The 15,910-nt window shown below is 46.2% G+C and overlaps 1 protein-coding gene across 1 annotated transcript; it reads left to right on the top strand.

The window, feature by feature from the left end:
- Positions 1 to 2,997: 2,997 nt before the first annotated feature.
- Positions 2,998 to 6,943, top strand: LOC115615959 (serine protease inhibitor Kazal-type 6-like). The gene is made up of 4 exons (XM_030504706.1): positions 2,998 to 3,055; positions 5,146 to 5,171; positions 6,010 to 6,122; positions 6,898 to 6,943. Exons 1-4 carry the CDS (start codon positions 2,998 to 3,000, stop codon positions 6,941 to 6,943), a joined length of 243 nt encoding a protein of 80 aa, XP_030360566.1.
- The last annotated feature ends 8,967 nt before the right edge of the window (positions 6,944 to 15,910 follow it).

Below are 15,910 nucleotides of genomic sequence, written 5' to 3'. Positions count from 1 at the left end.
CCTTTTAAGGTCCCTGGCACAGGGGGATGGCCAAGGGGAAAGGTGGCAGTAGTCAGCCCTATCTGTCAGACCTTGGCAAGGGACAGATCTGGCAGTGTGTTATAGAGAGGAGGCTTATGGCAAAGGGAGGAGGGAGGAGGCTATCTCATAGGGAAGAAAATTAGGAACTGCTGCTTCCTTGAAGGGTGTGTCCATCGAGACTGTGTTGGTCAGCACAAAATTGCAGCAAGCTGGGCAAGGCTGTAATGAGCCTAATGAGAACCCGAGGAGAAATTAGATTGGGCTCAGGCTTTCAGCTTCTTGGGGAAGAGATTTGAAAAGTTGTGCTGGGGGTGTCTGAGGCAGGGGTAGGATAAAAGTCCCTTCAGGAAAAGAGTCTTGGATTTTCTAACCTGTGGAAAGAAGGGCCAGAAGATGTGCTGGTAGTCCCAAAGTGCTTTGTATCTTGGGAAAAGAGGTATGGAGATAACATCTCTGTGGGAGCTTAAAGGATGCACTGGAGGAGCAATGATATATACGAATGTTCATGATGATGTGCCATCTTTTTGGGTGACTCAAGCTGTTAACAGGCAAACATCACAGGCAATAAGTCTCAAGAGCCACAGCTCACACACTCCCTTTCTCCACCTCCCATTCTCTTGATATGTAGCAAGAATATCTACTGCCAAGGCTGATATTTAGGGCAAAATCTGTGATTTCTAAGCCTTTTCTTTAGCTCTTGTTTCCTGAAGTAGATAATTTCCTGACTGGGAATTTTGTAGGCCCTTCCCCTAGTACTAGCACAGAGCAGTGTTCTGTCCTAGGAAGAGGGATGGAACTTCTCATTTTCAGTTTTTTTCTGTTAGCACAGGCTATATAAACCACATCATGTTTTTGTGCCTGCTCTTAAGAAAAGTTAAGCTGGAGAGCCATGAGAGTTCTCACTGCTTACCTGGTGTGTGTGTGAAAAATAGTTAAGAAACAGTCTAAGTATCTAATGGATGTGAACAGAGAGATGTCAGGACATCTCTCATCAATTTCTTGTTGGCCATGTGGTTTATAAAGTGGCCACAGACTAGTGGAGTTCTGGCTGTGGCAAGATACTGTCTTCAGTAGCAAGATACTATGGCGAACCTCCTCTGCAGTGATAGTTTCTGCCTGAGGAAGCCAGATACTGGCTTAGGAGCTCAGAAGACTTCGGGAAAGCCCAAAGAAGAGCTGCTCATCTACTGGACAGGGAGGGCCAATGGCAAGTAAGGGTAAATGGCTGTATCCCAGATGCTTCGAGAGCCTCTAAGCAAGAACTCTTTGGAAAATGGAAAGGTTGTATCACATAATACTTGCCCAGCACAGTAAGTACTTGGCTTGACACTAGCAAGACTCTGCCCAGCTACACCCCTTGGTCTGCAAAACAAGGTACATATGCCCTTCTTCCATCCCTGATTTTCACAGGAGTCAGAGGAACAGAAAGATGCCCTCACCCACGCCAACAAGTAGCCTGTTTCCAATGCTATAAAGAAGTGGAAACGGGTAATAACAATAATTACCTGGTTGGTAATTTAGTTTCTTCCTTTCCTCAGCCTGGAAGGGATTGGTCCCTGTGGTACGTATGCTGAGGCTTTAGCCACTCGGTTACGCTGCAGCAACTGAAACGTTTGGGTAGATAAAGGACTGAGGCATTAAGGCTGTGGTCGTGAGCAGTGACGTATGAAACGACAAAAGGCAAACAAGTAATGCTGCGAGCAGCAGAACTGAGCGTGGTTTTGAACGGCGCTGCGGCTGACTGCCTTGATAACTAAATTGTATGAGAGGCTGTGTCGTGAGCTCACCCTTAATAGACATCTGAGAATTCACCTGTCAGTCACGGTTTCTCTGCTGTGTGGGTTTTAAGATGTCTAGCAAGCTGCAAAGTGTAATGCTTCCCCAGGTGTAGACATTCATAACATTGCTCTCATGCAGAAACTCTCTCCCTTGCTGGCAGAGAACATTACTAGCATCTTTCCTCTGTTGCTAGAAAAATGTCTTAAAATGTATTTTTTAATTCTTTTCACTCCTATGTCAAATTTGGTTGGAGCTAGTTGCAGATTCAAAATTCACTGGGGGAACTAATAACCAGATATATCTATATGCATTGCTCTCCTGAGCCTTGTCTCCTTAGTAAATATACTAACATTAGTTAGTAAATATACTAACATTTTAAGCTTATTGTTATCTGCACAGATATTTTGCAAACAGTGCAGCTGAACACAAATCCTTGCACAGACTCAGCTGGAAATAGATCTCCGGTCTCCCAATTCCCCATCAAATTCCCTGTCTTGCCACTTGCTGTGGGAGCGGAGCCCTAACATATATTTGTGAATGCGAAAAGCTGGAAAACACTGACAGCTAGAGTTTAAATAGTTCGGGGGGAGAGTCAGCAGTCCTATCTAGGACTGTGCACACAGATATGAGAGCATGTCACACTGGAGTGTTTCTCCACCCCAACCCAACAAATTTAGAACCATCCTCAAAAATAGCCAGGGAACAACGTATAATTGGTTTCACAGACAACACATTCTCATGGTGTGATTTATTTCGTAACGTCTAGTGAGTGTCATCACGCCGCACTCAAAGCCTCAGAGCTGGCATTCAGTGAGGGCCCAGAGAATGAAAATTACCAGCTTCCCTGATGAATCACTGCTTTGAAAATTCACCCTTGTGAGAATCCTGTGACTATTTAGAAAAAAAAAAAAAAAAAAAGGATATTACAAGCCCATCTATCACTCATATAATTATCCCTTTCTAGGTTTGATGTGGACAGGGCAACATTCCTAAAGCACCATAAACAAGGCCAGGACCAATAATGGCTTTAGAAATGAAGTGGAGAAGTTCTCACAATTAAGGTGGAGAATGAGGACGGCTACGGATGGGCACATAAATACACAGAAAGGCAGGTCTGTGTGCGCATTGTGGCCTTGAGTGCTGAGACGACACCTCCCGCACACTTCGCTTGGCTTGGACTAAAGAGCTACCTGCAGCATGAAGGCAACAGGTGCCTTAGTGCTTCTCAGCCTGCTGGTGCTCTCTTTCTTCTCGGGTAAGTGATGTTTTCCCTAGCCTAGAAAAGAAAAACAAACCCCAAACCTTTCCTGACAACAGCGAACTCGAGAGAACCTTGATGGCCGGATGACAGGCTTGAAGTTAAAGCTGAGCAAGTAGAAAATATCTGCGGGACTTGCTCACTCGTATGATATATTTCCGCTCCTCGTGTGCCTCCGCAGTGAATAACGCAGTGGAGGTGTCACTGGGAGACAGATCGAGCAAATTTTAAGCTGCTCTTTCAACAAATGTACTGAAGCAGACTGTAATGATGAGGTTTTTTTGGTGCAAATGTTCACTGGAGAGTTTTGCTGAACCAGTTAGAGAAGAAACTCACTCACCTCAGGGTCATCAGCTCTTGTTTTGATCCTAAGCATCTTGGTACTGGTGTTTTCCTTGGAGATGTGGAAATGTAATTAGATGAAAGTTTCAGCTGTCGTTTATGTGGCAGAGAAAAGCTTGAAAATTAAATTCAAATGTCCTCAAGGAGTCAGAGCAAAGAGGGCAAATTAAAAGGAGGCAGCATTTATTTATCTGGAGATTTACACGTCTCTCTGATGATCTGGGAAAGCTGAGAATGATTATTGAACATATAGGTCACAACAGTGTTACCAATTGCTTATGTCCAGCTGACCCAGCTCTGCAAGGTTTGCGGTGACAGTTATTGAAGAGCGTGCAGAACAAGAATTATTCCTACTTGTTTTTCTGTGAATAATTTGAATAAAGAATTCACTTGAGAAAATGGCAAGCTGTGCATGGAGAAAAGAGGTGAATTACTTTGTACACATTATTCATTATGAAATATTCATCTGTCTCTAATTGAGTTTTAATTGGGTCTGGGTTCTGTCAGGGTGCTGAAGCTTCCTTCCAAGGCCAGGCAGAGTTGCAGCAAACCCTGTGATCTCCTATAAAATAAACAGATGTCAAGAGACATCATCACAAAGTCTTCTGTAGCCGCATGTAATATTTATAAAAACTATCTAATGAGCTATTTTGTAAATAATATGCAGATAGCCATGACAGTGACTTTACAACTAAGCCAGCCCAGCCTAACCTGGGGACATGATAAAAACACCAGCGCCAGGGATAAAACATCAAAGAGCAATACAGCCAGCAGAAGTCAGGTGGGTTGATGGATGGTGATGTTCTAGCTGACTGGGTTGGCTGGGATTTCCAGTGTGTGTGGACTCAAGTGTAGGACAAGGTTCTCCCACCTCCTGCCCGGAGCAGCATCACATTGGGCAGTGCTCCCCACAGCTGAACCTCTATTCCTGTGTGAGATGCTGGGTATTTGTCCCCAGTGTTGTGACCCAGATTCTGCAAATCTGCATTCAATCCACTCTTGAGTGTCAGTCTTCCCCTTAGAGACATCACAGGGTTGCCCAGTCCCACAACTAGGACTCAACCTATGCGTCTGACTGCAGTCTGTGCAGTGCAGAAATATACAGAGAATGGACTGTTAGCTTCAAGCCCAGAGCCTTACATTGGGTATTTTTGCACTCTTAGGGACCAGCAGTCCTTGTTCTGCTCTGTATCACCCCATGACATCTCTTTGTATCTCGCCCAGGATGAACTTGTTCTGGGAGAGTCTCTGGGCTGTGCTGTGCTGAGGATGGCTGTAAAGCTGAGCATGGGGAGGGTCTCCTTCTTCTGCACAGTACCCTCTCATTAGCAGTACCAGCCATTTTCATTGTTCAGAGGTGTGGGAGCTTAAAAGCCTTAAAAGTCAATATAGCTTTAAAATTTCTGTTGAGTGTGGCTCCAGATCCGATATGGCAGCTCTCTTTCCCGGGAGTGGCTGCCTTCCAGGAGATTGGGTTATGTGTCTGAGGTGCAGTTAGCAGCTGAATGACTGATTACATGGTATTTTAGTAACATTTTTCAAAAAAGCAAAATACTGAAAAGCAATTCAGATAATGCATTTCCTGCCCCCTCCTCCGCTGCACAGAATGACAGAGTAGGAAAAACCTGGTGTGTGTTTCACTGTTTGCATAAAAGGTTTGTGACTTTAGTTCAGCCTCCATCAGAAAATAATGCTGAAATGGAAAATCTGTTTGTTTTTTCTTTTTCTTTTTTTTCTTATTCCAGATGTTGCAGGTCAAGACATTGAAGAGGTTAGTGCAGCTCTTTCTGCTTACTGAATCTGCATTGTCTAGAGGAATGGGTTTGTAACCCAGATCTTGGTCCATGGTAAACAGTTTTTAATGTCTGCTGGGAGCAGGTGGGTCCTTCCAAGAAGTTCTAACAGTTTGGAGAGTTTGATGTGGACAAGGATGTTATGTGTGGCCACATTAGCAAGTAGACGATGGAAAGAGATGGTTGGTTTAGCAAATGCTTCCCATGACTAGGTCTAGGGTGCTTGCACAGGGTTGTGTTCATACATGGCACCACTTTTGTCTGCTTTGCTCCACTGTCGAATCTTCTCATGAAACAAATGGACTATTGAGAGTGTTCTACCCCTCCAAACAAGGTCCACAGACAAAGTACCTGTACATTTTGTGTACACCATTTTTGATTCCACGTAGACTATGGTTTTCTCCTCCTTCTGCTGGGAAGGCAGAAAGCTCAGCAAGCACCACTCTGAGTGCACGGTTTCGCAAGGTGCATGAAGCCATGCAGCAGTGAGCTAGCTTGGCGCCAAATGCCCCAAAGAGCATCCGTGCTGACTCTTCTCCTACATGCCTAGGCTAATCCACTCCTGTCTTCAGGAGATCAAGACTTCTCCCAGGTGACTATAGTTTCCCTCCTCAAACATGGGGCAAAAGTTCGCCTGAAACACTGCTTCTGCTCATTTCTGACAGGGCTTTTTCCTTCAGTAAATAGGCAGTGTCATCACTGACACTTTAGTCCTTTTGACAGAAAAGGCATTGTATAAGTGACCTTTATCCAATTTGGAAAGTGAAAGAAAGACTATGTGAGTCCTGAAAGGGTGTTTTTTTATTCCTTTTGCAGATTTGTAGAGAGTTTGTAAACAGAAGCGTGTACTGCACAAGGGAGTCCAACCCTCATTGTGGCACGGATGGTATCACTTATGGAAACAAGTGTGCCTTCTGCAAGGCAGTGCTGTAAGTGAAAGTAGAGGGGATTGAAATAACAGAGAATTGGCTCCTTCCACGTATGTAGTGATATTCTTCATGGAGATGATGCCCTGCATCCAGGCTGCTCCTCTTGCAGGGACCAGCCCCTGAATCATGCCAAGTGGAATATTTCCTCCTTGGGACGAAGCTGTGTGAATGCAAGTTAATTTAAATTCATTTCTAGGCTTTGCACGCTGCTGGTTGCCATGCTGAGAGGCAGCACGGGGCCTGGGAGGCAATTGCATCCTGCCTGTACCTTCTGCACACACTAATTTGATGCACATTTCCCACTATATGCCACAGGCTGCAACTCTCACTGCCCACACTTCTGGATACTGAGAAGTGTTGGGAGGAATGCGGGAGCTAAGCTGTGCCAAATTATTCCGGAGAAGTCTGAATGGACTTTGTAGAACAAGACACACAATCTCAGAGGAGGAACCTGAGTTTCTCCTTTTCCTGAGCTCTGTCACCTTTCAAAGAAGATGCAATCAGAGCCAACATACTTGGACTGAATGTGCTTGAAATGTATTGAGTTTTCCTTAGGAGTCCTTAACTTTTGGTGCACGCTCAAGGCTGCCTTATCCTAGGGGAAATCTGAGAGGAGTAAGGAGAGGAGAAAATGGCTTGATGTTGCCTGTGAGGCACCAGGGTACACTAGCATGAGTGAGGCAAATGGTCTGGTTCGGAGGGATGAGCTCCTTGTCCCACACTGCTGCGTCTATCATTCACTGCTTTGTCTAAGACTGTTTTACTCCTTTTACAGGAGAAGTGGAGGGAAAATAAGATTGAAGCACCTGGGGAAATGCTGAGTCCTCACTGTCACCCAGCAACAAGAGTTGACCCCCCATCAGCAACAGCCACAGATGCCTGTTCACAGGCAGGGGAGCAGCTTGCCCTCATCTCCGCCATCTCTGCTCAATAAAATAAAACTCAGCACGATTCTTTGGCTGGATTCCTTTTTCTGCAATTCCCAGAAAAGCGCTTTGATAGAGCCATGCTGGAGCCTAATGCGTGGCTTTGCTATACCACGTTATTACATCACCCTCCTCCCAGGAAGCAAGGCGCTCCCTGTGCCGGAGAGGCGATTCCCACGGCTCCCGTGGGCTGTGTCTTCCCGTCCCCAGCAGTTCTTCTGTCCCATCCTCCCTGGCGAATTGGCACATGCTTGCTGGGCAGCCAAGCAGTGCAATCACCTCATGGGTTCCTGCCCAGCTCTCCCCATCCCAGCGGGTGGGTGATAGCGGGCGCCTTTCTTCTTTACCCAGCCTCCGTAGACATGTTCTTTCCTCTCTCAGAGGTTATTGTGGGAGGGTGACAGGAGAGCTGGTAAACAGCGTGACTGCATATGCCTCATCTCCTTTGGAAACCAGAGACAAGCAAGCTGAGACTAGGGAATATTGCTCCATTTAAGCCTGCAACAAGAAGACGGCAGGTGGAGGCTGGTTTTAGGCAGAAGCTGCAAGGCTCTTCTTTCCAAATCGGTCTCTTTCTTCTTCCTTCTAAGAGAATGCTTTGTCTTGGAAACTGAACTCACCAGCATTAATTTCCCGCTGCCATTGGCTTCTCATGCTAATAAAGCTGTATTTAGAAGAGCACTAGATTGCATAAGGTGTTAATAATCAAAAAACCCCAAACATATTCCCTGGAGAAGAGCTGTGGGCTTCCTCTCCCCACCTCTAGGATAAAATCCCCCTGCATCATACACAGAGCTTGATTTTGCAGGCACAAGTATTTGTATTCATTTACAGTTTTTAATGCACATAGACTTTATTCCTTTCTTTACTTTTTACAGTGTTGCCCTCTCTCTTCTTGATGCTGCCTGGAAATTCCTCCTTTGTGCAAAGATGAGAAAATGAATTCTATAGTCTCTCCCCATTCACTGTGCAAAATTCACACAGGGAAATAGTTGTGGCATCCCCTTGTTAAAACATTGGCAGCAGATCAATGGGACACCAGCTCCTTCATGTTAAACACTTAACTTTCAAAGGGAGCTTTAGATTTTATCATCAGCCTCAGGGGTCAACATGTTTTGCAAGCACCTAAATGCTGAGCATCTAAACCTCTGGACCTTGTTTGGACAGAGCTGGAGTGTTTGCCTATCATGCCACAATCCAGGCTTTGAACTCAATTGGTGTGCAATGCCTAAAAAGAGAGGTCTTAGCAATGCTCTGAGCACACCTAATGCCGGCTTCTCTTCTGATAATTCACATTTGTGATGCCAGTTCTGGCAAATCCTTTGTCATTTGGTAACTTTACAGTCAGCATGCAGGCGGCAGACGTTGAACCACGCAGGCAAAATTCCATGTTGGCTGGTATGGAGCTTCTTTTGGACCAGCTGTCTTTGATCCTGATGTTTTTCCCAACCCAACCTACTGGATTCTTGCAAGATCTTCCACCTCTTCTTGGAAGCAGACTTACCCTCTCTGTGTCCCAGTTGGTACAGCCAGGGGAAGTACACTTGTTTGGTTTCACATTCAGATGTTACAGTGGTAAACTCAACAGCAAGACATCCAGAACATGGGCAAGATTTAGAGGAGCAAGCAGCATCTCCTGCACAAGGACAAGTGGTCAGGAAAGACATGTTGGGAAAGTGGGAGGGCCTTCCTCTTCCTGCTTGGAGCAGGATGACCTCCGCATGTCCTCTCCTTCCTGAGTTATCCTTAGGTGATCCTACTATGTTGCATGGCTCTGGATCAGCACCATATTCAGTGTACAGGAGCAAACCCACCCCATTTTTTAGATGTAAAGTGACATTTTAATGAGTGAGGGGGTACGGAACATCTTTACGCCTGAGATGACCCTCAGTGACTCTCAGCGTATTCCTGTATCTAATCCTTTTTAATCTGGAGGAGATAACAAGGACATTTCAGAAGAGGACACAAACTCCAGGAGTTCACTACTTGACAACCATTTGTTGTCAAGTATTTTGGTTTTCAGAGCAAATAGCAAATAAAAACACCTCTGTACCTCTACAGACCCAACTACTATCTCCTGCACCTGTGCCATGGAAGTGGGGAATGGGAGTAATCTCCTTTGAGGAAATTCATTCCCCTAGTCGTGAAAACTTCCCATACTTCCTCCCCAGGAGAGGCCAAGAGATCTCCTTCCTCCTCCTTTTAAATTGTGTTGAGTTTTATTGAGGGTTTTTGACAGCTTTGAAAGGTGAGTGAAAGATTGTTAGATAACATGATAACATGAGGATCTTCACAGCTTGTTCTCTGCCTGGGGAAGAAGGGGCAGAGCCTGGGGTGGGAGCTGCCCCAGCATCTCAGCCACTGCCCCTTGCAGCAGAAAGAGGGCCCTGCGCTCCCTGCGGCTCACTCAGTCCTTCTTGGCAATTACAATAATGGAAGAATTCAATTTGTGCATGGTTGCTCCTACTGAAAGAAGCCATTGCTCACAGCTGAGCACCCTCCTGTGACTGGGCTATGCACATGGCAGAGGGGAAGGATATATTTCCATCTCACAGCTTCGCTCTGCTGGTGATGCAGCTGATAGATTGCTGTGTCCAGGCTCTTGGCCCATTTAACTTGCGTGCTCCACCACTTCCTCCTCCTCCCCCAGCACAGGCACGTGTCACTGTCACAACTCAGTTGAGTCCTTTGTCCTACTTTTTCCCCTTGACATTCACAGTGTTTGACAAGGCTTTTCTAGCTGCCATGGGATGATCCCAGGGTGGTGGTGCTGACTGCAGGGTTCCCACAGCCCTGCTGAGGAGGAAGCTCTGGACTTGGTTATCATTTCGCTTCACCCCCTTTTCCCAAAGAGAAGGGAGGATGGATCAGGTTGGAAGGCACTTTGGTCCAACCTCCTGCTCACGCAGGGTCAGTTCTGAGGTCCTATCAGGTTGCTCAGGGCTTTATCCAGTCTAGCATTGAAAACCTCCCAGGGTGGGGCTACCTGTCGCAGGGTTTCACTGTCATCATGGTAAAGAAATTTTTCCTTGTATCTGGTTTCAACCTCTGTTCTTTCAACTGTCTCATCTCCACTGTGAGGAATCTGTCTCTGACTGCTCTCCAACCTGCTTGTTAACTGGCAGGATGCTCTTAAGTCCCCCTGAAACCTTCTCACCAGGCTGAACAAGCCCACCTCCCTCTGCTGCTTTTTGCAGAGCTCCAGCCCCCAACTCTCTTGTGGCTACTCACTGAACTTAGTCTAGTTTTTCACTGCTTTTCTCGTACTGGGGTGGGGCCCAAAACTGAGTACGGGGGGAAGACTGAGCTATGGGGACATGTAAAAGGACTGCTCAGAGAGTAGGCGGGAGAGCTACAGGAGTATTGCAGGGGACTGGAAAGATGTAGATTGTGGCAATTTCAGGGAGCAGCAGGAGGGTATCAGCATGTCTTAGGTCCTTCAAGAATGAGAGAGCAGCCAAGCCTGCTCTGGGGTGAAATGGCTCCCAGGTGCTGAGAATCAGCCAACAATTCCCCCCACCCCATCACTGCTGAAGGGCTTAAATAGGAGCCCAGGGGAAGCACTTGGTTGTTTGGCTGGTTTGACTGACACCAGAGCAAACAGAAGGTGAGGGGTTTGCTTTGTGCTGTGAGAGTTTTGGTGGGGTTTTTTGCTTTGTTTGGTTGGTTTTTGTGTGTTTGGATTGTTTTGGGTTTGGTTTTGGAGGTTCCCTCTTCCAGTGCCCCCTGCTGAAGTTAGTAGTGTGTTTTAGGAACTCCTCATAGGAGTAGCTGCAGTAATTGTGGCTGATGATGGTGTCCTATACGCCTGCTCTAAAAATGCTGTGGAAGGCTTACAAAAACATGTGGAAGAGAAGGGTTGCCACAATACATAAAGCAGAAATGGGGAGAAGCATAAGATATACCCCTATAGAAAGATAGGTGCCACACAAGGAGTTGTTTGTTTTAAAGCTCCATGATGGGCTTGCTATCCATGGGGCATGAGGGATGAGAGCTTTGATAAGGTCAGGTCATTGGGTCTCTGGAGGGAGCAGGGCTTTGGAAGAGCCTCAGCCGGAACTTAAAAGATAAGGTTAAACCTGGCCTTTTGCTGGGCCTGGAGGGATGCTCTGACCAGCCTGAGGCTGGTCCCAAGCAGTGGCTGCAGTGCTTGTGGCAGGGTCGGACCTAGTACCCAGCTTGTGGAGCAACGGTTGTGGGGAGCGGTGGTGCTGTGTAATACAGCGTTCACCTTTCTGAGCTAAAATTGCTCAATGAATTGGGAGTGAACAGGAGTGTTGGTATGGTGGCAAGAGCTGGCTATGACACTTCTGGCCTTCCTCCCAAAGAATGTCGTGCTTTTGGGAGGGTGGTTTTGTGGAGTCACCTGTGATAAACCCATCAGCTGCCCAAGCCCTGCCCTGTGACCAGGTCCTCCTGTCATGCCCTGCTCCTAAAGGTACCCTTAACCCTTATCCACAGTTACAGCAGCCGGCGGACGCTCCAGCGTTGTCCGATGATGATGATGATGATGATGCAGGCGCTGGGCGGGGCCGCGCGAGGTTACGTCACCCCTGGGGCGGGGGCACCGCCCGGGGCTGCCGCCCGTTCCCGGGCGCCGGGCTCCCTCTTGCGGCCGCTCCGGCAGCGGAGGGTGCTCGGGTCTCGGAGAAAGGCCCGAAAGTCCTCTTGTGCCAATCCTCGGGAGCAGGTCAGCTCTGCTAAATGAGCAAACCGCCTTCCTGTGGTCCCCACCCTCTGCGGGGGCATCACCCGGCCACAGAGCATCTTCTGCCTGTCGGAATTTAGGTTGAGGTGCCCACAGCAGGGCTGTGCACTAATAGTGACAAAGTTGTTCACCCTCACAGACTCAAAAGTGCCTTACATTGCAGCACGCATCCTCTTTTCAGGTTGGGTGTCTGCATTAGCCTATCTTTGCTGAGCACAACAGCTGTTCTTACAACGAATTACGCTGACAGATCCATGCAGGGAGGACTGGCACTCTGAGATTCCTGGTAAACTTCTTCTGCCTGTTCCCTGTGCCTTGGCTCTCTCTCCTGGCACTTGTTCTCCCCCTCTCCTGAGGCTGCTGCTGGTCAGGGTGCTCTGAGTTTCCTGTGCTCCTGCAGGGCCCATCACCTCCCATCAAAGAGCTCAGGCACAAGGTGCAGTCTCAGCCTATCCCCTTGACATAACATGTAAAAGGTGGCTCTAATCAATCACTACCTTGGCTTGAGACTGCTCAGCCTGCTGTCTTCCCCAGGGGATTGCTCACCTCCCCTGCAGACACCAGGGGAATAAGTTTGGGGGCAGAGAAATGCAGCTGAGATGAGCTGGGCTTTGTACCTCTAGGAGTTGGGAAGAGCTTTCTGGTTACACTGTGTCTGGATGAGAATATTGAGATCTAGCATCAGCTGAGGCTTGGACTCTGCCTCTGTGAAGCTCTTCGTCTCTGTTAAGGCTGTGACAAGGGAGAAAGCCATTGCCCACCCTTGTGTTTGAGCAGCTGTGGCATGCCATGGCACAACTATAGAGTTAGTGCAAGGACCTTTTACCCTGAGAGGGTCTCAGAGGACCTTCTGCTACTGAGGGTGCTCTCCTGTTTGCTGTTGTGTCTCGGTGGCCTGCCTAGGTCCTGCTGATCCTCTGGAGTGGTCCAGGCTTCAGCGTTGTCTCTCCAAAGATTAGCAGGATAAAGCTACTCCTTTTGTGAGCAGACCAGGGCGATGGAGGGGAGAGAATGCAGTACCTACGGTGGACACTGGATGCTGCCACAGACCAGGTGGTTTTAGCTGTGGTACTGTGCCTCTTCAGCGCAGTTCGGCTTTGAGCGCTTCTGGCAGCAGGCTGCCGTTCTTGCTGTGGGCTTTTCTGTAAAGCCTCAGCTTCTGGTGTGTAGTGATTAGGTGATATCTAAACTTCTACCTTCCCCAATATATACATATATATAGTCTAAGCCACTCTAAGCACTATTTATGGGGTAAGATAAGGTCACTCTGTGCTGTCTCCCACCCCTGTAAAGCCGGTGCAATCCAGCAGTTGCACATTAATTGGCTCTGGCAGAAGCTTTAGTTCAAGAGCTGGTTTCCTTCCCAGCGTTCTGCCACGGTGCTTGTCCCATGCCTGGCCCAAGGCTTCTGCTCAACCCTCTGGAAAGGTAAGGCAAGAGGTGGGCATAAAGTTCAACCGATTCTTGTGAAAGATGGCCAGTACTGGAAACTCTGCCCACAAATCTCCATTTGCCCTCTTACCACCTAAATAGGCTGATAACTTAGTAATGTTGCTGATCTCTGGCTTGATTCTGGCTTGATTTCTTTGACAGTAATACTGCAGCTCTTCTCCTTTCATAGTTTCTGGAATTGTGCCCTGTACTCGACTGAGTCATGCTTTGCGGATCTGTAATTATCTCTGTTACCTGAAAATCCATTAAGGGATTTGATATGTTAATCTCACAAGATCGACTGCTCATTTGCATTTTTCATCTTGCCGGCTGCCCATACCCTCTGCCTGCAGTGTACTGGGTTAACTGCAGGATGAGCAGGGATACAGACAAGCATTCCTTCCAATCAATCTCTTCCTAACTTGCTCTTCTCTCTGATCCCCAGCTATGCAGTCAGGCTCCCAGCACCCAGCTGAGGCTTCAGGACCAGCACTGAGTTGTGGGACTCTTGGTGTACACACTTCAACACATCTTCCCATGCTTCGGAGAGTAATGAATGGTTCTGCATCAGTGATGTGAGTTTAACTGGACAACTATTTTATAGCATATCTAAGTTGAAAACCAGACAAACTGTTGTACAACTTTTTCAGGGATATCTGCAATGAGTGAGTGACAAGCCATGAATTCAGTGTTGTCAGTGACAATAGTGCCATCTCAATGCTGTATGAGTGCACTTCAGTTCCATAAAACCAGATATTACATAGTTTTCTAGTTGCATAACTAAATCTACCCAAATTTACTCAGTTTTGGTCTATCTAAAGTAAATATCTTTTTAGGGAATTGTTTGGTATTTTTCAGTAAACCAACAAAACCAATCATATCAGAATAAGAAAAAAAAAATCACTTTAGGTTACTTACATTCTTAAAATTTAGGACTACTTGCAAGTAGAAATGCACATATAAAATGCAATATTTTGATTCTGATTAAAGCAGTCAGAATTTTCAATTACTTGCCTGCTTTCTTCCAGCTGCAGCTACTTACTAGATCCAAAACAAACTAGTTTAATAGCTTCTGAATATGTTTATCTCAACTAATTTGCTATTGGTGGGGATATTGCTCAGATGTAATTACAAAGCCGCATGCATCTGGAGCTCAGAATTTCCTTCTTTCCAAGTGTTAGACACAAAGTATTTGTTTTCTTAATTTGTTACCCTTTTACAGGAAAAGGCTTTACAAGAATGTACCTGTTATGTCTAGTCACATCTGTAAGGGACTAATCAGATTTTAAAAAACCCACATCACTTTATCATTTTTATCTCTGAGGCAGCTTAACACACTTAACTTTTCCAAAAACATGCTCATTTTGGTCCTGGTTCAAGAAATATCCATCATTAGGACAGCAGAGGGACCCAAAAGTGCATCAGTTGCACTTCAAGCATGTGTTTCAAATTCTGCTCATGCTCACCTACGAAACTGGTGCTGCAGTTTTCACTATTCACAGATGTCACATACCCATGTATGTCATGAAACGTGGACTGAATATAGAAAGCAGGGTAAGAAATTGGTAAGCTTTGCTAAATATAATTCTAGAGCTATCTCAGCTTGCTCTAGGAAGGCAAAATCTTCCAGGGTGTTGTAAGGGAAGAGAGGGGACATGGCTCACCATCAGTGACCATGCAGGCTCTGCTCCAGGTCACCCAGTCCCAGGCACACAGCCAACCCTGGTCCCTGCCATGGTGAAAATAAGAGCTGCTCTTTTCTGATATATAAATACCTTGGGGTAAAAATGTGGGTGTGCAATTTCAACTAGACAGTTGAAAGAAAAAAAACCCCACAATTTTCAATCAAGTGTTAGTGATGCACTTCTCTTTGTGCCCACCACCCCACCCATAGCACCAAGAGCTTTATGCAATATGAAAACAAGCTCCTTTTGACTTGTACCCACTATTCTTAACAGAAAATGAATTGGTGGGAAAACTACTTGCTAGGAGAGACATAGAAATTAATGGCATGGCATTGTATGTGTCTGTGTGTGGCAAGGAAACATGCCAAGCTCTGCACAGACTGCTGAGAGCTAAATGAGCATCCAAGTAGTGCTCGCAGTATCAAAGCAGCATCACAGGATCTCCAGAGATGAGCAAACTTCATAAATAAGAATAAATAATGCTCAGGGATGTATGAGAAAGCTCATAGGTATATAAACAGTTCATTTTGAAATTCTCTGTTACAAAACACCATCAGGAAAGGGCTGATGTATAAATGGTGAGGTTGAGGCCTTGTGTGGTTAAAGGGGATCTAAGAGACAACAGGAGAAAATACAGCTGGGCTGGGAAATAAAGGTCCAGAAGATAAAGTCAGAGTTGCACTTAACACTGTAAGTCATCAGAGCCATTTTTCTCCATTCTCTAGGAAAACCTAACTGAAAAGAAATTGTTCATCTCTTGCCATGAGGCAGAGAGCTTGAAATTTTGAGTCGTTTATATATAAAACATATCCTGATTAGTGAGAAGCCCTTTCAGAGCGCAGATGTCAGTATAGTACTCAGGTAACTTTTGGCTGTCACAAGATATTGCTAATATTACTTACACAAGAAACTCATAACACTTGAAAGATGTACCTTGTCTTCTCCAGGACAGATCAGTATTTTTCTCTTCAAGTCCTGTAATTCTCTTTCTCAACATTTCCTTTTCACTGAAATCTTTCTCCATCAATCCCCCAGCCA

Source organism: Strigops habroptila, chromosome 12 (genome assembly GCF_004027225.2).
Source record: "Strigops habroptila isolate Jane chromosome 12, bStrHab1.2.pri, whole genome shotgun sequence".
NCBI classification, from domain to species: domain Eukaryota; kingdom Metazoa; phylum Chordata; class Aves; order Psittaciformes; family Psittacidae; genus Strigops; species Strigops habroptila.
Note: the sequence above shows the minus strand (reverse complement) of the source record. Positions and strands in the feature narration are given on the sequence as shown.